Source organism: Cucurbita moschata, unplaced genomic scaffold, assembly GCF_002738365.1.
Source record: "Cucurbita moschata cultivar Rifu unplaced genomic scaffold, Cmos_1.0 Cmo_Scf00007, whole genome shotgun sequence".
Classification (NCBI taxonomy): domain Eukaryota; kingdom Viridiplantae; phylum Streptophyta; class Magnoliopsida; order Cucurbitales; family Cucurbitaceae; genus Cucurbita; species Cucurbita moschata.
In genome coordinates this window covers 4,861,218-4,886,215 of record NW_019268523.1, presented here as the reverse complement: position 1 = coordinate 4,886,215, position 24,998 = coordinate 4,861,218, and the positions used below count along the sequence as shown (strand labels likewise).

At 37.0% G+C, this 24,998-nt stretch overlaps 5 protein-coding genes across 8 annotated transcripts; 2 read left to right on the top strand and 3 right to left on the bottom strand.

The window, feature by feature from the left end:
• Nucleotides 1-1,609: 1,609 nt before the first annotated feature.
• LOC111444749 (transcription factor HHO3-like) lies at nt 1,610-3,038 on the top strand. The gene is made up of 4 exons (XM_023082777.1): nt 1,610-1,754; nt 1,843-2,123; nt 2,204-2,453; nt 2,534-3,038. The coding sequence occupies exons 1-4, from the start codon at nt 1,610-1,612 to the stop codon at nt 2,941-2,943; spliced, it is 1,086 nt and encodes a 361-aa protein (XP_022938545.1). The 3' UTR covers nt 2,944-3,038.
• Nucleotides 3,039-5,111: 2,073 nt separating this feature from the next.
• Nucleotides 5,112-12,026, bottom strand: LOC111444751 (GDT1-like protein 4). Its single transcript, XM_023082778.1, has 13 exons — nt 11,774-12,026; nt 11,618-11,686; nt 10,567-10,626; nt 10,409-10,456; nt 9,525-9,613; nt 9,361-9,397; nt 9,219-9,266; nt 8,676-8,744; nt 8,551-8,595; nt 8,394-8,455; nt 7,435-7,507; nt 7,234-7,328; nt 5,112-5,733 (listed from the first exon to the last, which is right to left on the bottom strand). The coding sequence occupies exons 1-12, from the start codon at nt 11,792-11,794 to the stop codon at nt 7,257-7,259; spliced, it is 693 nt and encodes a 230-aa protein (XP_022938546.1). The 5' UTR covers nt 11,795-12,026; the 3' UTR covers nt 5,112-5,733; nt 7,234-7,256.
• A 3,851-nt stretch (nt 12,027-15,877) lies between these two features.
• Nucleotides 15,878-18,968, top strand: LOC111444748 (transcription factor HBP-1b(c38)-like). Of its 3 annotated transcripts, none has more exons than XM_023082775.1 (11): nt 15,878-16,133; nt 16,246-16,358; nt 16,444-16,505; nt 16,596-16,787; nt 16,892-16,960; nt 17,055-17,114; nt 17,261-17,338; nt 17,645-17,699; nt 17,796-18,067; nt 18,165-18,410; nt 18,512-18,968. In XM_023082775.1, the coding sequence occupies exons 1-11, from the start codon at nt 16,069-16,071 to the stop codon at nt 18,656-18,658; spliced, it is 1,359 nt and encodes a 452-aa protein (XP_022938543.1). In that variant the 5' UTR covers nt 15,878-16,068; the 3' UTR covers nt 18,659-18,968. The 3 variants fall into 3 exon arrangements, with proteins under 3 accessions (XP_022938543.1, XP_022938542.1, XP_022938544.1); XM_023082774.1 differs by having other exon boundaries at nt 15,881-16,133; nt 16,886-16,960; XM_023082776.1 differs by lacking the exon at nt 17,261-17,338 and having other exon boundaries at nt 15,881-16,133; nt 16,886-16,960.
• Nucleotides 18,969-19,389: 421 nt separating this feature from the next.
• Nucleotides 19,390-20,234, bottom strand: LOC111444752. The gene is made up of 3 exons (XM_023082779.1): nt 20,148-20,234; nt 20,000-20,081; nt 19,390-19,910 (listed from the first exon to the last, which is right to left on the bottom strand). The coding sequence occupies exons 1-3, from the start codon at nt 20,160-20,162 to the stop codon at nt 19,465-19,467; spliced, it is 543 nt and encodes a 180-aa protein (XP_022938547.1). The 5' UTR covers nt 20,163-20,234; the 3' UTR covers nt 19,390-19,464.
• Nucleotides 20,235-20,441: 207 nt separating this feature from the next.
• LOC111444747 lies at nt 20,442-24,610 on the bottom strand. Of its 2 annotated transcripts, XM_023082773.1 has the most exons (7): nt 24,044-24,182; nt 23,150-23,215; nt 22,782-22,870; nt 22,505-22,627; nt 21,593-22,384; nt 21,294-21,507; nt 20,442-21,211 (listed from the first exon to the last, which is right to left on the bottom strand). In XM_023082773.1, the coding sequence occupies exons 3-7, from the start codon at nt 22,830-22,832 to the stop codon at nt 20,709-20,711; spliced, it is 1,683 nt and encodes a 560-aa protein (XP_022938541.1). In that variant the 5' UTR covers nt 22,833-22,870; nt 23,150-23,215; nt 24,044-24,182; the 3' UTR covers nt 20,442-20,708. The 2 variants fall into 2 exon arrangements, with proteins under 2 accessions (XP_022938541.1, XP_022938540.1); XM_023082772.1 differs by lacking the exon at nt 23,150-23,215 and having other exon boundaries at nt 24,044-24,610.
• Between the last annotated feature and the right edge of the window lie 388 nt (nt 24,611-24,998).

The window sequence follows — 24,998 nt, the reverse complement described above, 5'->3', positions numbered from 1 at the left end:
AATATCTTTTCTTTTTTTTTTTTTTTTGTTACGATAAGACCTATCAATTTCAGAAGATTTTCACGACTATACTATATCATATACTTGCATATACTAAGAAGGTTCGTGAGGTGTTGAATTTAAAATTTTCATCCTTATCCAAATTGAAAACCCGAGTCTCATTCGCCAGATTCGAATTTCAACTATTATCGAATAGAATATAAGATATAAAATGAGACGGAGGAGAAGAAAAATGGTGCAAAGTCTTGGGGAATAAGGATAATAATAGCAAGCGTAACCCAATAAAAGAGAGAGAGAGAGAGTTTTGAATTTGATTTTTCTTAAGGGTAAAGAAAGAAATTGGTAGAGAGTGGCTTTGGGAGAGCATGAAAGGTCACAATAAGGAAAATGGGGGACAAAGGGCCAAAATGAATGGGTGTGCACGACCGTACCGGATCACAGCCTAGCCTCAGATTCCTCTATCCTTCTTGGAATCTTCTGGAATATTCTATTGGGGGAAACTTTATATATATATACTTTAAAAAAAAATATTAAGGAAGCAGATGTATGGGTGGCACGCGTTACGTCACCGACACTCACAGCACATTCATTGGTGACGAAAGCGTAAACCAATTCAATGCTCACACCTGTACTTCCCTTATCTTAATTAATTGTTTTTTTTTTTTTATTAATTCAACAATTTAAAAGTCAGAAATAATAATTAATGTCTAATTAATTCTTTTTTAATTCAACAATTAAATTTTATTCTCATGAAATCAAGAACAGTAATTGGAATCATAAGTTTAAGCTCTAATAAATTTAATTATTTTTTTCTTAAGTTTGTAATGTCTAAAGTTAAATTTTGTTTTGTTTTATTTTTATTTTTTGCAAGCATATTTTGCCCACCTAAGAGTTCGAATTAAGTTTGTTTATGCATTGCCCGATATCATAACATCAGTTAATTGTCCACTTAACTACATGAAAGATAACAACGTGCTTATATACTTTAGATTTAGATTCTATAATTATATAATTTTTTGTTGTGTCTACACATGTTCGACCTCATAAGAGGGATAATAAATATTTTTTATACAAGGTTTTATCTCAAAACGTTTTTCTGGCAATGTTAAGGATATATGAATAGAGTGACGGAGCATCATTTAGAGTCATGGAGTCCATGTCATCGTGTGTTCACCTTTGTTATAGGACTAAGGGTTCTAACTTATCTTGATTTTAACTTATATTTTGTAAACTGAAGTATTTAATTATTTTTTTATTAACTAAAAATAAATAAAGAAAAAAAAGGGGGGCGTTGGGTTATTGAGAAGGTCCATGAAAGAGTATATATTGGTTACACTACGCGACGGCCCGACCATGATATTTTAGTCTCTGCCTCCTCTGTGTCGCCTCCCATAAATTCTCCGTTGAATTTTCCAATTCTCTCTGTCTCTCTGTCTCTCTGGTTCTTTGTTTTGTTTGTTAGTTTGACGATCATGGAGCTTGAGCACCAAGTTTCTTCCTCCCAATGATTCTCTTTTAGATCCCTTTTTCAAGCCCCATTGCTCTTTCTCTCTCTCTTTCGATTTCATTTTCTTTCCCATTTTCCACCAGAAACAGAGGTGTGAGAATTATGGTTTACTCCTACAAAATGCAAGAAATTGCATCCACAATGGGTTTCACGCTCTCCGATTTCGCCGATACTTTGGAACAAGAACGCACCAAAGTACTCATGTTTCAGCGCGAGCTCCCTCTCTGTTTGCAGATCGTTTCCCATGGTATAAACCCATTAAACCCCTTCTCTGTTTCTTCTTCTTCTTCTTCTTCTTCTTCTTCTTCTTCTGTTCTGATTTGGGTTTTTTGCAGCCATTGATTGCTGCAGGCAGCACCTATCGGAGACGACGACGGAGAATCGTCAATCCGAGTGCTCCGACCAGACTTCCAGCGACATGGGTCTTGTTCTTGAGGAGTTCATTCCGATTAATGGGGTTTTTGATTCTGAACAACCACGACACCTCCATGAAGCTCAAACAGAGAACAACAAGATGAACGACTCTGATTTAAACAATTTGAATTTGCCTCCCTCCGATTGGCTCAGATCTGCTCAGCTTTGGAATCAAACCTCAGATCCTCCTCCTCTGAGTCAGGTAAAATTTTCCCCCATTTCGAACGGATTTTAAATTAAGTCTCGTCGGAAATTTATGCGTTATTGGGTCTGGTGGTGCAGGACACGACGGTTGTTGAGGTAAACAGAAATGGAGGTGCTTTCCAGCCATTTCAGAAGGAGAAAACCGGAGGTGGCGGAGGGATGATGTCGTCGTCTTCAGATCCGGTTCCGGCTGTGGAGACGGGGTTAGGCGGAAGCAGCCGACGGGAAGAGAAGGAAGCACAGAATCAGAGGAAACAGAGACGTTGCTGGTCTCCGGAGCTGCACCGGCGGTTCCTTCATGCGCTTCAGCAGCTCGGAGGCTCCCATGGTAAGGAAGAACATGAAAATTGAGTTTATTGTTAAGGAATTGAATTGAATTAATTTATATGGTTTGAATTAAAATGGCAGTAGCGACGCCGAAGCAAATAAGGGAATTGATGAAGGTGGATGGTCTTACCAACGGCGAAGTCAAAAGTCATCTACAGAAGTATCGTCTGCACACCAAATGCCCCACTCCGACAATCCACAACAACGAGACCGTCCAACCGCCCCAGTTCCTGGTGGTCGGCGGCATATGGGTACCGGCGTCCGACTACGCCACCACTTCCTCCAGAGAAGCAGTCAGCGCCGCTACCGCCAACGGAATATATGCACCGGTGGTTGCAGCAGCGGCGCCGCAACCATTACCCAGTACAGTTCAAAAGCCCAACCCCAGGCCCATGATTCCTTCCTCCTCCGCCGCCGCCACCGCCGCCGCCGAATGTAATTCTTCTACTACATCTTCCTCTACTCGTACTTCAGTTTCTCCTGCTTCTTGAGCTTCGAAGGGTTGAAATTTTGTTTTTTTTTTCTTTTTACTTTTTTTCTACACTTCTTTTGATGTGTAAAAGTTTTGTTACAACATTTTTTTTAGAGGTAACTCAAATAATTTTTATTGGTAAAAAATCTATTTATTTATTTTCAAAGATTTAATTTAGATAATACTTAAAAATTATTATGAAATTAAGTCTAAATTGTATTTTTAAAAATTAACAGTTTAATTCAATTAAAAGAATTAAATTATTGGAAGTTTTCTAAATACAAAATAAAAATTAAGTATTTATAAAAAAAAAAATATTCAAATATAAAATCATTACAAAAATCAAACAATAATTAAAAGTTTGATCTGAAAAATGAGAAGAAAAAAAAAATCAAAGCATTTTTATTGGATCTTTAAAAGAATTATGGCGTCTACAAAACCCAAGAAAATAATAATTCATATAAAGATAATTGAGTACATGCTTGGAATTACTTGTTTCAATTGGTTTTCTTAGGTAAAGGGATTTATTTATATTTAATTTCTAAAATTATAAATAACTTTATTATTTGGTTCCAAATTTAAGAAGTGATTCTGGTATGAATAATTAATCCTTTTTTTTTCTTTTAAATATATATTTATTCAAATATAGGGTCTCTTATCTACAAAAAAAAATAATTAAAATTTTAATCTCACCAACAAAAAAAAATCTATCACTAGAAAACATAGTAAATCTATGTTTGACAAAATAAATAAATAAATAAATAAATAAAACCAAACTAATATGACTCCAAAATTATTGGTTTATGAATTAATTTAAATGATCTTGTGAGTGAATATTTAAATGCTTAAATAAAAGAAATTGAATTAAATTGGATAGACCGAAAAGATTTAATAAGTATTCATTATTTATCTATAAAATTGGATAGACTCGGTTCAACTTCTATTTTTTGTGTTACAAACTGATTTAAGTGATAAAAAAATCATTTAGAGTTTTGTCAGTCAACATTTGGGAGTCTAAGTATGAGATTGCCATAAATAACACTTTGAATGATAATTTCTTTGAAAATTTTACTTATTATTTTAATTTTATAACTTCCTGTAAGTAAGTAATCGAGAGTTACCAAATTTGTCAGTCATAACTCATTTTAGTGGATATTTACAATAGTGACGAATTACTTGTCAATAATGACCCTAACTTCTCATAGTGGGTATTTGAAAAATAGTCGGGAAGTTACTAAACTTGGACATTATTAAATAATTTAAAATTAATGTATAAATTCAACGGTCTTTGTTTCTTTTTTTTCTAAAAAAAATTAATCAGAAAATGAAGATATGAAAGCCAACAAAAATTTGGTGTCCACTTTTTTAACTAACCTATGAAACAGTAATATCCATTGGTTGAGGGAAAATGAATTGAAGTATCCATATATATTTCTCCATTAATCATCTCATTTTATGCAATTATTGTTATAATATTTTTTTTAATAATAAAATTATTAGACATCCTTTTAAATATACATAATTATTAAAATTATAAATACTCAAATATTATTATTTTTTAATTTTCAAGTTCAAAAATACCCCTTTAAAAAATTTCAAAACTAGTCTACTAGAGTGAAAATATTTATATTTTATTTTAAAATTACTCTTGAACTTTTAAAAATATTGCAAGAGCACCCTTTTATTTTTTAAAAGTATTTCAAAAATATTAATGAATTTTTCAAAAGTTTCATTAATACATAAGTATTTTTTAAATAGGTAGTTGTGAATGTAAAAAAAAAAAAAAACAAAATTTAGAAAGATTTTATTAATTTAGCCAAAATAATGCTACAAGCCCATAGTCATCCCACTAAAATTGTATCCTGCAAAGGCCAAACCCAACAAATATTTATTGATTTAATTTCCAAGTTCGCTTTTTTTTATTTTGATGTTCTAAATAGATCTTATTAGAATATTCCAATATTATCGTAAGACAGAAGGAAAATGAAACACACATAATATAGAAGTTTATCCTGGGAAAGTAGAAAGTGGGCAATTAAAGCATTTAAGTTATAAAGCATTATCCCATAGTATAAGACTTACAATCTTTCAATACATTTGACTAATTTTTTTTGTTAAGGCAGAGTGGGAAAATGGTCCCTTGGTTGAATGAGAAGCCAATTCGGGAAATGCCTCTTTTTTATCATACATAAATTGTATTTCTCTACCACCTCTGCTGTGCATTCAATTCAACCCCTGAAGCAGGCCGGTTGTTTGCGCCAGTTTCTTCTAGGATTGACAATCACTTGTTCCCTGCTCATCCATTCCTTTATCACTCCCACTCGCCATTGCACAAACTGTTCTTGGAAGTCTTCGTACCCATTCGTACCCAATGGCTTCAACAGCTACCTCTCCCTGTGCACTTCCCAGATTATGACATAAATGCATAACTAGAGTTGAATGGAAAGTGAAGTCTTCTGTGAACTAAACATTAACATAAAAAATATTGTCATGAACCACTGAAGTGTCAAATCAACCAGTACATCTTTTTGTTTTGAACTGTGTTAACAATGTGAGTACTGCAATGTGAGTACTGCAAAGGAATTATCTGATCATCTAAAACAGTTCAAACTTTCTGGGATCTGTTCCAATTGGATAGCCCACATCTTCAATATTTTAGAAATAAGAACTACTATTGCATTGCAGCCCGTGTTCGTCAAAGCTACCACTTATACAGTATCTCTGGTGAAACATGCAGGCTCTTCAAATTGTTCTCAATTTCGTCCAATCAAGAAGAATATGCTGTGCAATATTTCATCCAATCTCCTACCTGCAAGTGGAAACAAAGACTCAGATATAAAATGTGCCAAATTTTTAATGATAAGGGTAAGTTCAAAATGATTTTGTATTTGGTTACGTAGTCATAAGAGGTACTTTTGAAAATTATATTAAAAAAAAACACAAACAAAAAAAATATTTATAGCAAAAGTAATTCAACCTCAAAAGCCAGATTCAAACTTATTCTAAGGCAGCATCTTATGCTGCAAGAACAGTAACCAAAGTTTGCATTTTCGTCAGCCTTTGTCTGACAGGAAGACAAACAGGCTGACATATAGAAACTCTACAATGTAGCTGTTTTAATTTCCGGATAATACCCTCATCAACTGAAGGGTTGGATACTCGTTGTTAGGCTCCTAACCCTTCCAAAAGATTCTCTTGTTCTCTTTCTAGCCCTTTTTCTAGTCCTTGCCCCTCTTCCTCTGTTTTATTCTCCTTGTTAAGGAAGGCTAATATTCCCGACATGTCAACGCATGCTTGGCAGGTCTTACACGAGGGGTTAACAGTATGGATTGAATTCAAAGGAACTCTTCAATTGGGCCAGCATTAATGCATTCTCAATAGGAAGGCGTCTAAGGATTTGAGCTATCTGCTTTGGAGTTATCAGTTCACTCGTTCTTGAGACTACCTGTTCAATGTTTTCGGGATTTTGGCCAATAAAGGAATTGATGTCTTATGATGGAAGAGGTTCGGATTCATCTTCCCTTCAGGGAGAAGGTGGTAGCGTTCTCCTAAGGGCTGATTTTATGCAATTTTCTGGAGTATTTGGATTGAAAGAAGTCTTGAACGGCCTGGAGAGATCTTGAAAGAGAGTTTGGTCCAAGCCAAGTTTAACACCTTACTTTGAGTGCTTGTGTCTAAATACTCTTAATTACTCGTTAGGTCACCCACGCCATAAATAGGATCCTTATCCTTCGCTACACCGTGTGCGTGAAACCTGGTTTAGAGACCATAGGAAGATTGAACTTGATTGATGGTAGTGATGTCAAAATTGCTAGCCGCATAGAGATTAGACATAATGAAATAAGAATCATTCCTTTTCATCAAATTGGAGACATTTCTTACATCGTTAGGTTCGTTCATGTTTGGCTCCATTCGAGCTACCCTTTTTGTAGGCCCTTTGTTTTTGTTGGCCCATGTTGCTATCCTCTGTTTGGCGGGGAAAGCATGGTTTCTATCATTTTAACACTATCAAGTCCCATTTTCAGGGGAACAAAAACAGATACGTATTGGAGTTTCTTATTATCTTCCTGACTAAATTTCTCATTACTAAGGAAGAACAATCATGACAAAGACCACGGCAGCAGGAAGAATATAATATGAAGTCTCTTCTTCTACCGTAGTTAACCAACTCCAATTAGAAAAGGAAGCTACTTTTGATCATGTGCTATAAATTAATAAATAAATACTTGTAAAGACAAAGAGCCCCCTACTAATCAAATAAGTAATATCCCTAAAACATGCCAGAATTGAAGCCAGCATCATTACTAACCATAACAAGCTTTGTAATAAAAATTACGGCTCGACAGTTGAGAGGAACGACTGGATTCCAAAAACAATGAACAGAACCCCACCTGAGAGAGCAACCTGAAAAGGAGAAACGAAAATATGACTTAATTACGCTGTTCAACAATAATAACACTAAGTAACTAATAATTCAGCGTGAAAAAAGAGCAAATCAAATGTTGAATACAATTTTCTCAGAGATTTGTGACGCCAAGCTCCTTCCTCCAAGGACTGCAGCAGTTGTACACAATGCCTGTCCCCTGAAAGGAAAGTTATTAGTGACACTTCCAACTAGAAAAACAGGTAGGTAACTGTGTTGTTTTCCATTCACATCCAATACGATTATCATCACCAGAAGATAAAAATCAGTTCCTACTGAGACCAATCACTTTCTATAAGCAATAAAACGTTCATTCTTGCATTATAACAACATTTATGGTTAAAAGCAGTTTGTCGATCAACTTTAAAGATTTTGTCATTTGACGCACAAAACTAGAGGATATTCTTCGAAGACCACAGCCTATCTATTGAGCTTGGGGCATATTAAGAAAATCAAATCAAACAAAACTACTGATCGCGGATTACTTATTAGCCAGTATATTTTTTAATAATTGCTACAGCCTGAACAAGTCCAATATGAATGTTAAGACTTTAACAAAAAGGACAACATCAAACGGGCAACGATTAAACCTTTACCTTTTTTTTTAACAAGAAATAATGATAGAACCTTTACAATTGTACATAAGTAGGCAGGAGGTTGCCATAATTTAATAAACAATATATGCAATGCAGTTATCCCAGAGCCTAGTCTCCTACAAGTTTGAACGATCACAACCTAACGGGGAATATTAACCACATGTATATTAGATGGTTGAGATACCAGAACTTTCCAAAAGAATCTTGCTTACGATAATGCAAGATACAGATATCTGATATCATAAGCAATGAGGCCCTAACATGCGCACAATGAATTCCATATATGAATCCAAAACTCGTCTTATGCTCATAGGACAAAGTGTGGTCTCTATTGGGAAAATAGTGGAAAGGAAATTTGTCAACTGAAGAAAAAAAAAAAATCGGAGGGAACAAACTCATGCACGAAGAATCAATCCAAATAGAAGGGTTAAGTTCATAGGCACAACTTACAAAATTCCACCAAGAACGACACCTAGTGGGTCTTCATCTGCAGCTAAGCCAATGGTCGCTAGCTGACAGAGGCAGTAAAAAATAACGGTACTATAGGTGTGAGACAACACCTTAAGTTGGATAGAAAGGTCATTCTCAGTTCTGATATGATACTAACCTGACTCTTGTCACCCCATTCGCCAAAAAAGGTAATGGAAAATGCCTGCAGAAATTCCAGGGGAAAGAGTTAAGTAATCTCACATTTACATTTTACTGAATTATCAGAGGTTACAAAAATATAACCTTTAGATATATTGGTGATAAGAACTGCAAGAGAATTGACCGATTGTGCTTCTTCACTTCATCATCAACCTGTCATGAGGTTAAGCTTTATGATTCCAAAATACCACATAAGCATCTTATATCTGTAATTTCAACATGCCAATCTAAACATGAAAATAGAAATACTACAGCTTCTCCTTCCTAATCTAACAAGGACTTCGACCCATTCTATCCCGTAACAAAATGATAAGAATAATAATCAATTTAGAGAGAGGAAGTGACTTCAGAAGAGAATAAAGTATATAAACGATATGCAAATGGGATTCTGAACACTTAATTGTCTTAAAGGAATAAAGAATTTAAAAGGAAAATTAATTCCCTCATGCAGGTTCACATCATATATCTAGAAGCTCTCCCAAATCCTTAAAAGTTGTTAAACTGGAAATTCTTGAATTCTTTTTATAAACACTATAGGACGGAGTAAATTTTTTGAAATGACTACAATGGGTGACAGTTTACAAGGGGTAAGAGGATGTATAGTCTCTTTCTGATAGTATAATATACCTTATTGCCATCTTTGGAACCTTTTTTGTTAGCCTTCAAATCAGCATCCTAGGCACAAGTGACAGTTGAGGTAAAAAATGGAATCCCAGCTATGTGTGCAGAAGTGACTTAAAAAATATAAAGAAATAAATAAAACCCTAACCAATTTAGCTTCAACTTCAGCTAGTTCTTCAGACTCCCTGTCAATAAAAAAATTATAACAAAAAAAAGAAGTCAATTGATCAGCCGTTCATTTGGTTACTTACGTGCACAAAGAAAACTAAATTAATATTGGGAGAAAAATACAAAATAACAAGAAACCATTACCCTCCATTATTAAATACATCCCATAAAGACCACAGCCCAAAACCAAGGAACAAAAGAGTTGTGACATGATGAGTCAATTTACGTGAGATCTGCAAAAAAACACAATCCATTTACGTGAGATCTGCTCAAAAACACAAAGAATAACTGGAGAAGAAAATGACCAGGGAGGAACCAAAAATGATTAATAGTTCAAGACAACTAAACAAAGGAGAGCATTTTGCCCTAACAATAAGAAAGATTGTAGCTAAATAACAAAGGATGACATCAAAGCTCAAGGAAGCACTTTACCATTTCAAGTTTTAAATTCTTTTGTTGAAAAGAAATTCATTCAGATGAAATGATTTCGTACTCCAACTTACCAATACAACATAAAATACAAAGAACTGATTCCTAACTGCGTTCATCTAAAACTACCACCTTTCAAATCAGAGAAAAAAATATGGATCTAATTGAGTTAATTTCTTCAAAACATGTCCTTGATTTCTTCAAAACATGTCTTATTATTGCTTAATCAACAACCAAACAATTATAGTTTATCCCAAAAAAGAAAAACAAAACCAGCAATTAAATGTTACCATGAAAGAAATTCTCAAGAAGTTCCCTCATCATTCAGTGGCACAAATATGCTCCGTGGGAAGAGGAAACCAAAAATAAAGCAAAGTGCAAGCATGCAGATTTATTGGTTTAACTTGAACATTGCAAATCTAGTATTGTTGCATCTCACAATATTTAGCAAAGATAATCAAATAGCAAATGCAAAATTAACATCTACATCACATGCATACAAAAAATGCGCTTGATGTTGCCACTTAACCAAGCCCTAGCAGATAAAATAAATAACAGGCAAGAATAAGGCATTCATTTCGAGCAATCAATCTTCTTACCAAATTAGGGGCAGCCCAGCCAACCAGAGCAGAAAGAATGGTCATCACCTAAAAAACAGTAAAACTACTAAGCTAGAGGCATTGATGTTGACCGGGAAGGTGGTGGAGGCACATGCGATGAAGAAACAATGTTGAGTAACTTGAAAAAACATACTTACAATCAAAGCTGACAGACAACCAGACAAGACAAGTCTCCTTGGATGCCGCATTGCCATGATCTTTAAACAGAGGATTAAACCATGAGAAAGTGAATAGAAATTTAAGTAGGAAAAAAATCACTGTTCGTCCCTTAGAAAACTATTAGGAAAACAATATTCATTCGTAAAGTTGAAAAATAGTAAATAAAAAAATTGTAGTAAAAAATGACAGGTCTTTCTTAGTTGAAGTAGATAGATTTCGACAGTAAATATTATCAAGGCATAAAGTACAAGGACCCTTCTCTAAAACAAACTATATGATGTTCAATGTCCAATGTTCTCCATGACGACTTCCAATCACCTAGGTCTTTCACATAACAGATCAGACCAAATGTATTATTCCACATGGTGAATATCGTGGTATTGGTATAAGCATCTCATATTTTCAGTAGCTCTTATATAGTTATTAAATGTCATAAAGTAATAAGAATTTTTTAGTAAAACAACAATTTATAAGATGCGTGATTCTCCTTTGTCCATTTCTCAAACATGAAGGAATGTAACAAAAGAGAAATTTTGACCAACTGGGTGAAAGCGAGGGGAGACAGGCAGCAACAGGAACACTGTTTAGGAAAATCAACCGAATCGCATTTCCATCTCCAGGGAAGCAGGGAGGAAAAGTCATCCGGTTAGAGTAGAAGATCCATATCGCAAACTACTAAATTCACCTTTAACTCGTCTTATATAAGGAAAATATTATAAGGTCCTTACGTAGAGAATCTCTCCTTGAAAAAAAGAAAAAGAGGAAGAAATAAAATTCCCTCCTTATGTGGGAATCAAATAAGTCTACACTCCGACCGATAAAAGATAATCCGATAACTACAGAACGTGATATTGAAGCGTACTTTAAAATCCACTAAGCGAAGTAGCATAACATACACGATACATATTCCATTCCAGGTCAACTTTCGGATGAAAACACATTAATTACAAGTTAGACCAGAAGACACTAAAGACAAATTTATGAAAAGAACAAAAAGAAAAAAACAGAAATCCACAATTACGGACTAACCGCAGCCGCGAAGAATGTTTTATCGCCGATCTCGGAGAGCACAGTCATGGCAAGCGACTTGGTAAAACCCTGGAAACATAAGGAAATAAAGAAACAAACATGAAATTAAATCCGAGCAGTACGACGGAAAAATCAAGAAAAAAACAGATCAAAGACCTGGATGACGGAGGTGGCCATGGGTGGATAAAGGAAGAGGAATTAGGAAAAGAAGGGATCGAAGAGGCAAAAGGAGAGGAGCGTCAGAGAGTGGATTCTCCGACGGGCTCCGAGTCCCCAAACGGCAGTGAAATGAAGCGGTGGATGTGACGTCGTCGCTGGGGTCGGAAGTTCGGAATTGGCTCGGAGAAGGAGGGAGTGGCGAGGAAGAAGGGCGTGTGGCGTGGATTCCCAATTTAATGATTCTTTTTTTGGCTTTTTTCTTTTTTCAGAATTTAAAATGATAGAGATTAAAGACTAATGGTTGCGCTTGCGTTTAACAACCGCGGAAATTATTAAATCTTTTTTATATATATTATAATTAAATTACTAAAAAAATAATAGAATTATACCCCCCAACTTTTGAAAATTTCATTTTAACCCTTTATGTTTAAGATTATTTCAAAACAATCCTATTTAAACACTAATATATAAACAATAAATAAAGCAAATGCAAACAGTTCATTTTGTCATCTTTTTCCTAATTTTTCTCTTTGGTTTCTAAATATTTATGGAATCCAAATCTCCAAAATTATTTTCAAGACTTTCTTTTCGAAACGAAAAAAAAAAAAATTCAAATTTCAAAAATTAAAATGGAGTTGTTACCCGACTAAAACGGACAATATCTACTGGTAGTAGGATTGAGTTGTTACAAATAGTATAGAGTCAAGCATCGATTGGTGCACCAGCGAGAATGTTGGACCCCAAAGAGTTGAATTATGAGATCCCATATTAATTAGAGAACGAACCTAAACCAAACTCCTATCAGAAGGGTTTTAAAATGTTGGGAGATATTTTTTATAATTTAACCTTTTTCTTTATTTTGGTAAAGGTTATATTCAATACTATGTTGTTGACTTTTTCTCTCACCAAACTTTTGTTGTAAGGCTAGATTACCAAAAACAAAACAAATCCTAAATTAAATGATATTTTGGCGGGGCTTTTAATCCTAAAATTGGTACAAATTACATCTTAAGCTTATAAAACTTAATATTATTGGGATGCCTTTTAACTAAACAATTTTAATTATTTTTTTTAAACCATCGTAATAAAAGGCATACATTTAAGGACAAGAATTAGTGAGCTAATTAGACCGTTATATAGGACAAGAATTCAAGAGTCCAAGTGAAAATAATTCGAGAATCGAAGAAAATCAAGCAAAAAGAATTTTTGTAACGGTTCATCCTAGAGCACATCGTCAAGGCGCTCCAAAATATGAAGAAATAAGAGAAAAACACGTCTATTTTTTTTGTTGAGGGTAATTTTGTAATTTTTAGGGACAATGATAGATGATGTTTCAAGCATCTTGATGTTGGGACTAGGGCTTTTGTAAATTCATCATTTTCCAATCAAGTTGGGAGAGACCTTTTAGAGGAAAAATGTTCAATTACGATTTCTACTCATTCTTGGAGAGTTCGAGAACACTGGGTCGAAAAAGCTATTCAAGGCTCGGAATTGTGGTAATTTATTTGATTATAAATAAAGAACTTTCACACCATTTAGATGTGGTGGTTTTAGCAAATATTTTCACCCTAGACATTTAGAGTAGTTGATAAACTCTTTGTTATATATGTATTTTTCTTCTCCTCTTCAAATTGGTTGTTGGATGCTATTATTTTCTCCATTCGTATTTGTTTTAATTATTTCACATCCGTTTCACCATAAATTTCTAGTTGATTTAAGCATTACTGATCCAGCTGGTACATTTTTTTTATCTCATTGATGTTGATTTTTTCGGGCTATAAAAGAATGTTCAGAATATAAATTTGTAGTGTGCTATTTATTTATGAATTATAGAATGTACGGTTAATAATACATTTAGTACGTAAAAATAAGAATATACTATCTAACATATTTGTTGATTTTTTTTGTGGATACGAGTATAATTCAATATTATATTTATTTTTTTCTCAATGGTCTAGTTTAAGTTCTCATTTCCATATTTATTGTTGTCACTGTGATACGACCGATGACAATGCAACAATAAATAAAATAGTAATTGAAAAAAAAAAAAAGAAATCGTCAACCATTGTGGTACAATCGACGACAAAAGGAAATTCAAGGAGAAGTTGAAAATCCTAGGATCCATGATTAGTTTATTTTGCTATGTCTCTTTTGATGAAGTAAATCATGCATGATGTGTGTATGTTGCTATGCGTGGATGATTAAGAATTCACCAACTAACCCATAATTATGAACTCGACTCAATTGTCGAGAGTCTACACAATAATTTGTATTTTGTGAGAACTGTTAGGGGTTGTAAGTTAACTTTTGGTAGTGCATGGTTCCTAAATGACAAGGGTCTACTTTAGTACCTATAAGACTATTAGTTTGTACAATATAGTTGAATCTTGAAACAATCCAACCTTTTAGAACCATATGAGTTCTGTGTGGGGCCAATTAGGAGATTTTCAACTTTGTTTAGACATGATCTTATTTAGATAAGGGTACGGAACTACATCGGTAAATGGGCGTTGGTAGGCACGAGGGTCACCCCCTCTTCGATGATAGGGACATTACAGATCCTAGAAAGGAGACATCAACTACACCCATAATGGAGAATCAGTCTCGATGGACAATGTCCATAATGATCTGAAAAAAAAAACCATGAGTTAGAACGAGAACAAGTTTGTGCATTGAGTACCTATGATATGAAGGTGGATGATGATGGAAGTGGACTAGTAAATAACTAATCAAGATAACTTAGAACCCTAAGATAGACCTCATGAAATATTTTGGTATTCGATTGACACCAAAGTCGTCCGAGACACTTGTCTCGCAACGCTTGCCCTTACTGTGACACACGTATGTGCCACAAGGTACCTCGCTTAGGCCATAGGGGACAAAGGTGATGGATAGCTGACATCATACCTCCCCCTAGGGTACATTTGAGGCATTTTCAATCTTCCTTTGGTAGATGTCATTTTGGTGAACAATCATACGGTGTCGTGGAGCATCTGTCAGTGTTTTCATATGCACGGATTTGACTCAAGAACCACTAGCCCAAATTCCCTCCAAAATTTCGACTTTCGAGGTTAAGGTCCTAGACCCACCCTTCAACAAGCTCATCTCTAACACTTATGTTGACATCGTTGCCTTTACCTTGCCTATGCCTCGACTTATCTTTAATGCACATCTATGTGGTGTGTTAGATGATGCACCATCCTCGGTTGCACATGGCATGTATCCTTCTAGATGATTGGACACCACATTCGTATCCCACCTTATCTTATCTGAATTGTGAGGGTCACATCAAAGGGTCACAACAATACTATGTATCCTATGATGACACAAGGCTCCGTGCATATGGAGTTAATAAAAACTATATTAGGATCAAAAAGTTGTTGAGAGTGGGATTTGAACCCACGCCCTTTCGGACCAGAACCTTACCCTAGTCCCTTAGACCAACTCGGCCATCTCAACGTTGGTTGCGCCATAGCCCTAAACTTGAAAATGTAAATCTAAATAACAATGGGAAAAATTAGGGTAAATCTAATATTATTTCAACACTCGTGAAACTATGCTTCTCTTAATTAATTTTGTAGGTGAAGTTTGTAATATAAGAGCAATAAGTTCTGATAAACTAAATGATAATCTATATTTTATTAAACTCGTAATGTCTGGTAATCCATGGTTAGCCATCACAAAATCAAACCCAAAAAACAAAAACATTGAAATCTCAACAATGCTCTTACAACTTGTACTGAAAATAAAACAAGAGAGTTAAAAAGAGCTTGCATTCTGAAACCCATCGCTTTCTCTCTGTGTTTGCCTCTTCCAATTTCATCTTTCTTCAGTGCCATGATCTTCAACAAAGGCTCTGTCTTTAAACGCCATTGTTGCACTGCGTAAAGTCGAGGAAGAAGAAATGGGTAAAAGGAAAAAAGGGTCGAAAATGGGGGATTGGACGTTAGAGATAGAAACGAAGGTTACGTACAGAGATGGGAGAGAGAAAGTGAATTCTGTTTTACCTCTGGAAACAGAGTATTGGGAAACTAAAATCCCAACTCAGATAGCAATAATGAAAAGTCTTATTCTTTCTCTCTCTCTCTCTCTCTGTAATTGTAGGACTGATACGCTATTCTGTTCTTACAAACATACATCAACAGATTTTCTTCCACTGCACAGCGATTGCTTTCTTTCTTCTTCTCTACCCTGAATTTGCTTTCAATTCCTCTGCTTTTGCTACCCTTTTTTTCTTGTTTGTTTCCTGAGAAAGACAGGGAAAGTAAAGGGTGTTGTTATTTCTAGTAAAAATGCAGAGCTTTGAAAACCCAGATCAGTTCTATGTCCATTCTTCTTCTTCTTCCGTTGTTCTCTGGTAGTGTAGAATGGATCTTCAACGACATTAATGGGTTTTGGTTTTTGGGGGGTTTGATGATGTTTTTTTTAACGTCCATGGTGGCTCTCTGTTTTTTTTGTTGTTAAAACAGGGGAGATGACAATGGACGATTCCACACGCGTTTTCTTCCGGATATGGAGCTTCAACAATCCGCTGTTGCTGTTGCTGCTTTTCATCAAGATGATGCTGTTGATTTAAGCCCAAGTATTCTCTCTCCTCTAACTACCTTCTGATTTTAAAATGATTTGGTTTCTTTTCTTGTCTTTTAATATATATTCTTTTTCTCTAGGCTCTGTTTTCGGTTTAAAATCGACCCACAATACAGCTTTTCCAATCCACCTACCGTACGGGGTATTTCAATCATCTCTTTTTTGTCGTTGTATATCTATGAAGCTTTTGAGGGTTAATGGGTTTGTGGGTTTTTGTTGAATGGTTGTGAAGAGGACGGATGTGGGTTCAATAGGAGGAACAGGGTATTTAGACACGGGACAGCAATCGATGCGGTTGAAGAAGCTGGCTCCGCCGCAGACGATGGCGGCTGGGAGCTTTGACAACTGGGGCGAGTCAGCCATGGCAGATACTAGCCAACAGACTGACACTTCCACAGACATCGACACCGATGAAAGAAACCAGGTGCATAAATTGGAAGAAGAAACAGAGGAAAAGAACTCGTTCTTTATCTCTTTCCAGTTTCTTGCAGTGAATGGTTTTTATGTCTGCTTCTTGTTTAGCTTCAGGTAGTTGCACATGGAACTCTCATGGCGGACTCCATGGGTCAATCTAGAGCTAAATCTGTAGATCAGAAGGTCCTCTCATGAAGCTCTTTCCCTACCCTGTTTTACATTTTTCACAATTTAGTGCTTGAAAACTTCAATATGTAACTATTGAATTTGCTCACAGACGCTTCGTAGGCTTGCTCAGAATCGAGAAGCAGCTCGGAAGAGTCGATTGAGGAAGAAAGTAATGCGTTTTTGCTTTTTGAGTGGCTGAAAGTTGTATGATGTCGTTGTCGTCATTGTTGTGCTGTTGTTAAAGTTAGAATTTTGATGTCTTAAGTTGATGAAGGGAATATATTTGGAACATTTATAGGTTTTGGTTTTGGATAGGCATATGTCCAGCAGCTGGAAAGTAGTCGACAGAGGCTTGCGCAGCTAGAGCAGGAGCTTCATCGAGCGCGCCAACAGGTGTTTGGGTGACTGAGATTTCCCGAGTTAAATGATTAATGTGAGATCCCACATTAACGGGAGAGGAGAACTAAACATTCCTTGTAAGGGTGTGGAAACCTCTAACGCATTTTAAAATCTTGAGGGGAAGCTTAGGAAGAAAAGTCCAAAGATGACAATATCTGACAGTGGTGTGTTTGTTCTGTTACAAATGGTATCAGAGCCAAACACCGAACTGTGTGCCAGCGAGGACGCTGGGCCCACAAAGGAGTGGATTGTGAGATTAAACGAATCATTCCTTACAATTTTGTGTTTGATTGATAGCAGGGCACGTTTGTGGCTTCTGGGGCTGGAGACCATTGTTTATCAATGGCAGGAAATGGTAAGCAAAGATGAAACGATGGTGATTACAGTATGCTAGTTTGTAATATGAACTCCTGGATGAACTAGTTGCGTTGTTTCATAATATCATCCTTAGGTGCCTTGGCTTTTGATCTCGACTACGCGCGGTGGCTCGACGAGCATCAACGGCTGGTCAATGATCTAAGAGCATCTGCAAATTCTCAATTGGGAGATGAGGAATTGAGATTTCTTGTTGATGGGGTGATGGCACATTATGATGAGCTCTTCAGGCTGAAGAGCATAGGCGCCAAGGCCGACGTTTTTCACATTCTTTCAGGCATGTGGAAGACTCCTGCTGAGAGGTGTTTCATGTGGCTGGGAGGATTCCGTTCGTCCGAGCTTCTAAAGGTAAAACTGTTTCGTAAGCTTGAGATTGTTCCGACGCACGAATCGACCGAGTCGTGTTTTAGTTTAACTCACTGCTCTTGGATTTGAATGAATTCAGATAGTTGGGAGCCATTTGGAGCCTCTAACAGATCAGCAGCTGATGGGTATATGCAATTTGCAGCAATCATCCCAACAAGCTGAAGATGCATTGTCACAAGGGATAGAAGCTTTGCAACAATCTCTTGTAGAAACTCTTTCCACTGCTTCTATAGGTCCAGCCAGTTCAGGGAATGTTGCTGATTACATGGGTCAAATGGCGATTGCAATGAGCAAGCTAACGACGCTCGAGAACTTTCTACATCAGGTTATTAACGCTTCCAACCGTTAAGTCAACTTTTAGAATGATAATAGACAAACGAGTATGTATGCAGTTAATTAAGGAATCCTTCATGTCTTCTCTTTTAGGCTGATCTGTTGAGGCAACAAACGCTCCAACAGATGCATAGGATATTAACTACTCGTCAAGCTGCACGAGCGCTTCTTGTTATCAGTGATTACATTTCACGTCTTCGAGCTCTCAGTTCACTATGGTTAGCACGACCAAGAGAGTGATATCTAGCTTAGCCATATCGACATGAGACGAAGGGCAATCTACGGCAAGAACATGGCTTCTTGGAACAGAATCATCAAACTTTGAGAACTGTTCTAACAATCTTATTGTGTTTTATCAATATTAAGGGATTATGGGCTGCAAGTTGAAACCTTTTTTGACCCACTTGGTTTTCACTTTGTTCTGTTACCAAATAAGTGTCCTGTTTTTTTTGTTTTCTTTTCCATATAATTTTCTGGATGCTTAATTTGGTACGGTTATATACAGATTAATGTAATCATATCTATATTAATTATTAATTTTTTTTGTTTTGTCGTTCAAAGCTACGAGAGTTTAGGCTCCACTCTAGCTGCAAATGATTCCTTATCATCTTGGTTCTCTCTTTTTAGTTGCGAATGGTCTACGTCCGCAATGGTTAAGGCCACAATTATAAACTATAAGAAACTAGTTTACGACTATGGATAAACTACTATAATAAGGATATGTTTGATGACAATGCTTGGCGGGCTTCGTGCTCGTTATCCTTACTCTTATCTTTGTTGGGCTTTCTATGGCTCTAGTCATAAGCTATGACAGCTCCAACTGGCAACCATAGGGCAAAGCAGCTTGACTGGTCATAGGTAGCCATGGTGCTACCTTGACGGGTGGGATTCATGCTCGGAGGGTGTGAAAAGAATGAGAGGTTGGGCTCGGGATTCTAATGCTCGTGCTAATGTAATTATATTTCATATAATTTTCATAGGAATAAATTAATCATTTTAATTAATATTACGTATAATAGAACTCTAAAAAAAAGGAGACAAACTAGCTAGTAATGGTAGTAATCGTGACAAGAGAAGGTGTGATCTCTATCTCCAACAACTTCATAGTCATGACCATAATGCCAGAAACGGTCCTCCATCTCCGGCTCCGGCAAGTAAGCTACGGCGAAATCAGGACGAGAAGATGAAAAAGAACGGTATTGGTGGGCGGCGAGAGATGGAAACACGGGCGGCCTCCAATCATCATGCTCCAACGAAGGAAACATGGGGTTGGGATTGTGGCCGGTAATGGTTCCGGGGACTACTTGAGCTTGCTCCACCGGTGGCGGTGGGTTTTGATCGGCAATGGGTTCGGGTTCCATTTCTTCGTAGTCGAGAATCTCGACTCTGCGATTCATCTTCCTCCGGATCTTAATGGCAATGTCGGACGGCCTGAATCTGCCAAACACGATCAGTCTGTGACTATCCTTCTCTATCAAATGCTTCTCGATCGCTTAGCCATCGAAATCAACAAGAAGAAGGGTCAATTTCATAGTAATTTTGATGAACATTTTTTAAAATTTTAGTTTCTCTTATTAATACCTTTCATTTTCAAGATAATCCTTCGAAGTTTCCGGCAGCAAGCATTGCAATCGACGTTGATTTTCATAACCATACAGAATTGCTGCAAAACAATGGGAAATTTATAAGAAAAGCACAAGAAAGGAGGAGGAGAAATGGATTTGCTTGCCTTTGGGTGAGACATGAATTGGAGGGATGTTCTTATGTTGAATTGGAAAAGGTGGAGTTGTTTTGTTTGGATTTGATTTATATTTGTGGAGATTATACAATGGAATCTGATTCTGTTTTGGGGTTTAGGGTTTGTTGATGTCTTATAGTTCTTGACTTCCATATTTTTACTTTTTGTGCAAACTTAGCATTGCTTCCTTCTTCTGCCTTTCTCTTTGCATTGCCTTCATGCCACATTCTTCTTCAATCATATTTATTATTTTCCTTTTTCTTTTAGAAATTATGGAAAATAACATTTAGATACAAAATTTGATGCTCTCAACATGGAGGGGGAGAGCTTTGTGATAGCATTAGGTTATCTTTTGTGTTATACATACAAAATAACATTTAGATAGCGATTTGATACAAAGACTGACCCCTCTCCCTATGGTTAACATTTCTAAGCTACCAAATTACAAGGCAAAAATAAGCATCCAATAGATGCAGCATCACCCACCCACTTAACAAAACTCAAATAAATTTCAACTTATTAACAAACAAAATATCAAAAAAGAAATCATCATCATCTCGACATTACCAAGCTTGAGAGAGCAGGCACGACTGATGAAGTGAACAGAGAATCCCCCAGGTATTTGCAGTTCTCATGATCCACTTTCATGGAGTTTGGAGTTGCACCTCTTTCACATGGACTGGAAGAAGTTGATGGAGAAGAAACTGATCTACTCGCCAATGAACCGCTCCCACTGGGTTGGCTTCTTTTTTTCGAACCCGTCCACCGTAATTTGGCAAGTAAACCGTCCTTCGACAGATCTGGAACTGTGCTCAATTCTTTAGTCTTCACTCGATCGCTTGATTGACTTCGATCTTCTCCTGGTTGTTTGCTGTCACAAACAGCATCTTGGCTCAACAAGGTCAACGTCTTGTTAGGGAAGCCATCATTTGCTGGACAGGACAGAATCGAAGTTGCGATATCTGGCCTTTCTTGCATATGCATCCACCGGTTTCCTATCCATTCTCGAGAATGCCTCAAATCGTCTCGCCCAAGAACCAATTCTTGCTTTTCACCTGAACGTATATATTGAAAATGCAATTTAGTGAGGAGGATTCTTTTTCATGGATATCATTTTTCACTCAAACAAATGCGAACCTGGCAAGTAAACTCGAAACTTGTCTTCGGATTCCTTCTGAATTATAATTCCTTCCCACCAACCGTCGTGCCACCATACATCAACGATTGTCCCGACATTGTAAACCAAGGCAGCTTTGCTATCCTTACTGGGCTGTGGACGAATAACTAATCGTCCATTGATGCGTAAACCCAATTGATCACTAGCTGCAACTCTGGATGCTGAAAGCCATTCCTGCAAGCAATGACCATCAAGCTCATATTAAAAATCAGAAAACGAGAAGCCAAAGAGAACCGTAATCACCCAAAGGAAAGCATACCACAAGCTTGTTCGACTCGTCATCGGCATCCTGAAGATTGTGATATTGCACCTTGACCTTGTCTCTGCGCTTTTTTACTATTGAAGCTCTAAACCAACACCCTCGAATACCGCTGTCGTGTGAGAGAACTTCAATCTCAGATCCTACAGATAACTGGCCAGAAGAAGCGTTGTTCAACTCCTTGCCTATAAAAGTTTTAGAAGCACAACCCCATTTGGGACTGAAAACAACACCACTGTTCCTGCGCACGTCAAGAGAAGAAGATATGTTTCCAGGCTTTCTCTTCTCAGTATTTTGCGCATCATCTTTTCTCAAGCGTCGATACCTCTTTCGAGGCCTCATCTCAGCACTCGTGTCATCTTCTGACTGCTGAGAGTGCGTGTGGGCTTTCGAAGAAGAAAGAGCGTACATGTATCTGAGTATTTCTTGCTTCCAATAGCCTTTGATCTGTGTAATATCAAAGGGTTTGATATCATCATTATCGAATTGCTTCTCACATACATACGGCTCCAATAAAGTATGTTTCGCCTCGTTCTGGAACTTCTGAAAATGCTGGGGACTGAGAACAGTCGCCGCCCCATCTATGCATTCAACACTGAGATCTTGAAGACAAAGAGAAAAGTAAATCTCTCTGTCACTAAAATTGTGTGGCAAAACAATATCAACCTCATCAATTTTGTGAAACCATCGTACCACAACCATCCTGTTGCTTCGAGAGTCTTCATACATATCCTCCAAATATGCAACAAGACGTTTGCCTTCCTCGGCTAAGACGTATACAAAGTCATGAACCTAAAAGATTATGAAAAAGAAAATGCAAGATTAATACAAGGCAATAACAAATGAACAGAAACTTGATTCACCATTCGGATAGACAAAAAGGGATGTCAGAGAACAAACAGAACTACTCACCGAGATCTTAAAACCATTGCGACTGAAAGATGGATAGTGCCATCGCTTTCGCTTACAGGTCCATGGAGATCCTAGCCATGAAAAATCTCTGGTATATTGATCCAATTTTATCTGTTGAATGTCCTGAGAAGAGAACTAGCAATAAGAAAACAATAGAACTGGAGAATGCTAAATAACTTGCCAATTTTCAAATACTTGGAAGCCAGAACACATAAATGAATAGAACATGGAACCATCAACTGGTTAAACAAAGAAATAGACCCTCTTAAAGTACTACCTTCTGAGAAACAACAGTCGACGGGCAAGCATCTTCACCTTCTATGTCCATTAAACGATCGGATGGTTGTGATGTTTTACGTTGCAAATCTGGTAAAAATAAATAATTGCATTGATTAAACTATGCACAGATTTTGCTAACTCATAACAAAAATGATAAAGAAGGCATGAAAATTTCAAATAACAGGGGAAGACTAGACATGAAGATGGATGAACTGGAATCAAAAAGACGAGAAGAATTACGGTGCTCGGAATTTAAAATCTTTTCAGGCAGAAAACAGAAAGGTTCACGGGGGAAAACCCAGATAACGAAAATGGAATATTAGCAATCAAAAACACATAACAATTTTGGCCATGAAAGATCATAACCTATAATTATGAGGCCAAAAGTATTCCGTTGCTTCAATCAGCCCTTTAAAATTTGAGTAAGTGTGCCTGCAGCCCAGATAACTGTCAGTTCACATGAACACGAACACCAGAAATCCATGGAAGAAATAACAACGGTATTGACGAATCAAAAGTAGACACATGAGAAAGGGAAAAGGAAAAAGAGATCCGATGAGGCCAGAAGGAAAATCAAAACAAAGGCGATTTTAGGAGAGATGGATTCAGAGTGGCTCATCGAAATGCTGCTAAAAGCTCAAAAACAAACGCAACCCGCTGGATCCCAACCATACAGGAAGACATAATCTTAACTGTGAAATGCATAGTTTCAAGAATTTCGTAAGGAATGAAAACCCCAATGGAGAAACCTCCTGAGCATTCAACAAAGTCGAAGACGAACAAGTAAACCATGGCCCGACCATGTCAAGATTTTGATAGATCGGGAAATTGGAGGACAAGAAACTACAAAATTTCCTCTCTTCATAGCACCAAGCCATTCGACATGGTGATATAAAGAGAGGTTCCAGAGAACCCACAAATGAACTGACCCCCTCTGTTTTGTGTTCTGGAAAAAATTAATCTTTCCCCCAAGATCTTACGACATCCTCTAGCTCAAATATGGAGAAAGATAACGAATTTGAGGGTCGAAAATGAATAAATAGACAAACCCTTCAAGAATCCGTTATAGATTATCTAGATCTGAATAACGCCCTCCACAAACCAAAAACCCCTGACCAACTCAAAACAAAATAATCAAAACAGAACAAAAAAATGGAAGACAGTAAGCTAAAATGGAAAAGGGAAGAAAAAAAAAAAGGGTCGAGGAGAAGAACTTTAGGAACCCCGTGATGGAAATTCCAGAGAGAGACGCGGTAGTACCAGAAACAACAGAGCTTAGCCATTCAACGACCTCTCTGCGAGACTTAAGCTTGGTGAGCGAAGAACTAAGGAAGCGATCCCGCAATGCATAGTGATAAGACATGTGCCTCAAACTCTTCTCCTTCCCCACGACGGCCAGATCTGAACCCCCATCGCCTCGCTTCAGATAATAATGAACCTCTCTTCTCCCTCTATCACTCGACACGAAGACCTCATACCAGCTCACAAACCCACACGCCACCGACGCCATTGTTGTCCTCTCCGGCAGTGAAGCAACTGAACCCACCGCCGACAACCTCTTTACAAACAGAAAAACGGTGAAGGAACCAGCTCGAGAAATCAAAACCCACAAAAATAGACACCTTGGTAGAATCTGAAAATCCCCGATTAAAACCTTGAAATAGATAGAACAGGGGATGGGGCAAAAACCCAGAAAGAAGAATTGGGATATCACTCTGATTGTATCCTCTTCTTCCTAAATTCTTGTATAAAATTAAAGAATCCTGAGGCAGGGCTCCCTTCGAAATATATATAAGAAGGAGAGGGATTGGAGAAGCGAAATTAAAAGATTGAAAATTTATCGAAATAGTATAAATGGCAGAAGCTAGGGTTTCGAGATTGCGGATTTAGGGATAGCGATGAACGGCTAAGATTGAATCGACGAGGATGGCTCAAAGAAATCGCGCGTATTACTTTCATCTTACGAATGCCGAAAACACCCCTGCGAAGTGAGGCGATTTACGATGAGAGCCGAAGCGTGTCTGAGGTGTGGTGTCACGTGCGGTTAGGAGGGTTTTACAACGGTGCGAACAGATGTAGCTTGAGAAATATAGGACCGGTTTTTTGAAGGTTGACCGAGTAAATGATTTTGTTGCCGCTAAATTGGAGTTGAGAAGGTCTCATGCTAATAGAGTTAGTATTCCTCACTTATAAACCCATGATCAATCCCTAAATT

Bases quoted from the DNA above. Each gene is read 5' to 3' on its own strand.
- LOC111444749 (XM_023082777.1), top strand. From the start codon at position 1,610: ATGGTTTACTCCTACAAAATGCAAGAAATTGCATCCACAATGGGTTTC. The intron at 1,755-1,842 runs GTATAAACCCAT...GGTTTTTTGCAG, and splicing joins TTTGCAGATCGTTTCCCATG to CCATTGATTGCTGCAGGCAG. The intron at 2,124-2,203 runs GTAAAATTTTCC...CTGGTGGTGCAG, and splicing joins ATCCTCCTCCTCTGAGTCAG to GACACGACGGTTGTTGAGGT.
- LOC111444751 (XM_023082778.1), bottom strand. From the start codon at position 11,794: ATGGCCACCTCCGTCATCCAG. The intron at 8,745-9,218 runs GTATATTATACT...ACCTCATGACAG, and splicing joins GTTCCAAAGATGGCAATAAG to GTTGATGATGAAGTGAAGAA. The intron at 7,329-7,434 runs GTATTCAACATT...TCTCCTTTTCAG, and splicing joins CACAAATCTCTGAGAAAATT to GTTGCTCTCTCAGGTGGGGT.
- LOC111444748 (XM_023082774.1), top strand. From the start codon at position 16,069: ATGCAGAGCTTTGAAAACCCAGATCAGTTCTATGTCCATTCTTCTTCT. The intron at 17,339-17,644 runs GTGTTTGGGTGA...GATTGATAGCAG, and splicing joins TTCATCGAGCGCGCCAACAG to GGCACGTTTGTGGCTTCTGG. The intron at 18,068-18,164 runs GTAAAACTGTTT...GAATGAATTCAG, and splicing joins GTTCGTCCGAGCTTCTAAAG to ATAGTTGGGAGCCATTTGGA.
- LOC111444752 (XM_023082779.1), bottom strand. The intron at 19,911-19,999 runs GTATTAATAAGA...TCGATGGCTAAG, and splicing joins GATTATCTTGAAAATGAAAG to CGATCGAGAAGCATTTGATA.
- LOC111444747 (XM_023082772.1), bottom strand. From the start codon at position 24,293: ATGGCGTCGGTGGCGTGTGGGTTTGTGAGCTGGTATGAGGTCTTCGTG. The intron at 22,871-24,043 runs GTACTACCGCGT...TATTTTTACCAG, and splicing joins GCTAAGCTCTGTTGTTTCTG to ATTTGCAACGTAAAACATCA. The intron at 22,385-22,504 runs GTGAGTAGTTCT...ATAATCTTTTAG, and splicing joins GCAATGGTTTTAAGATCTCG to GTTCATGACTTTGTATACGT.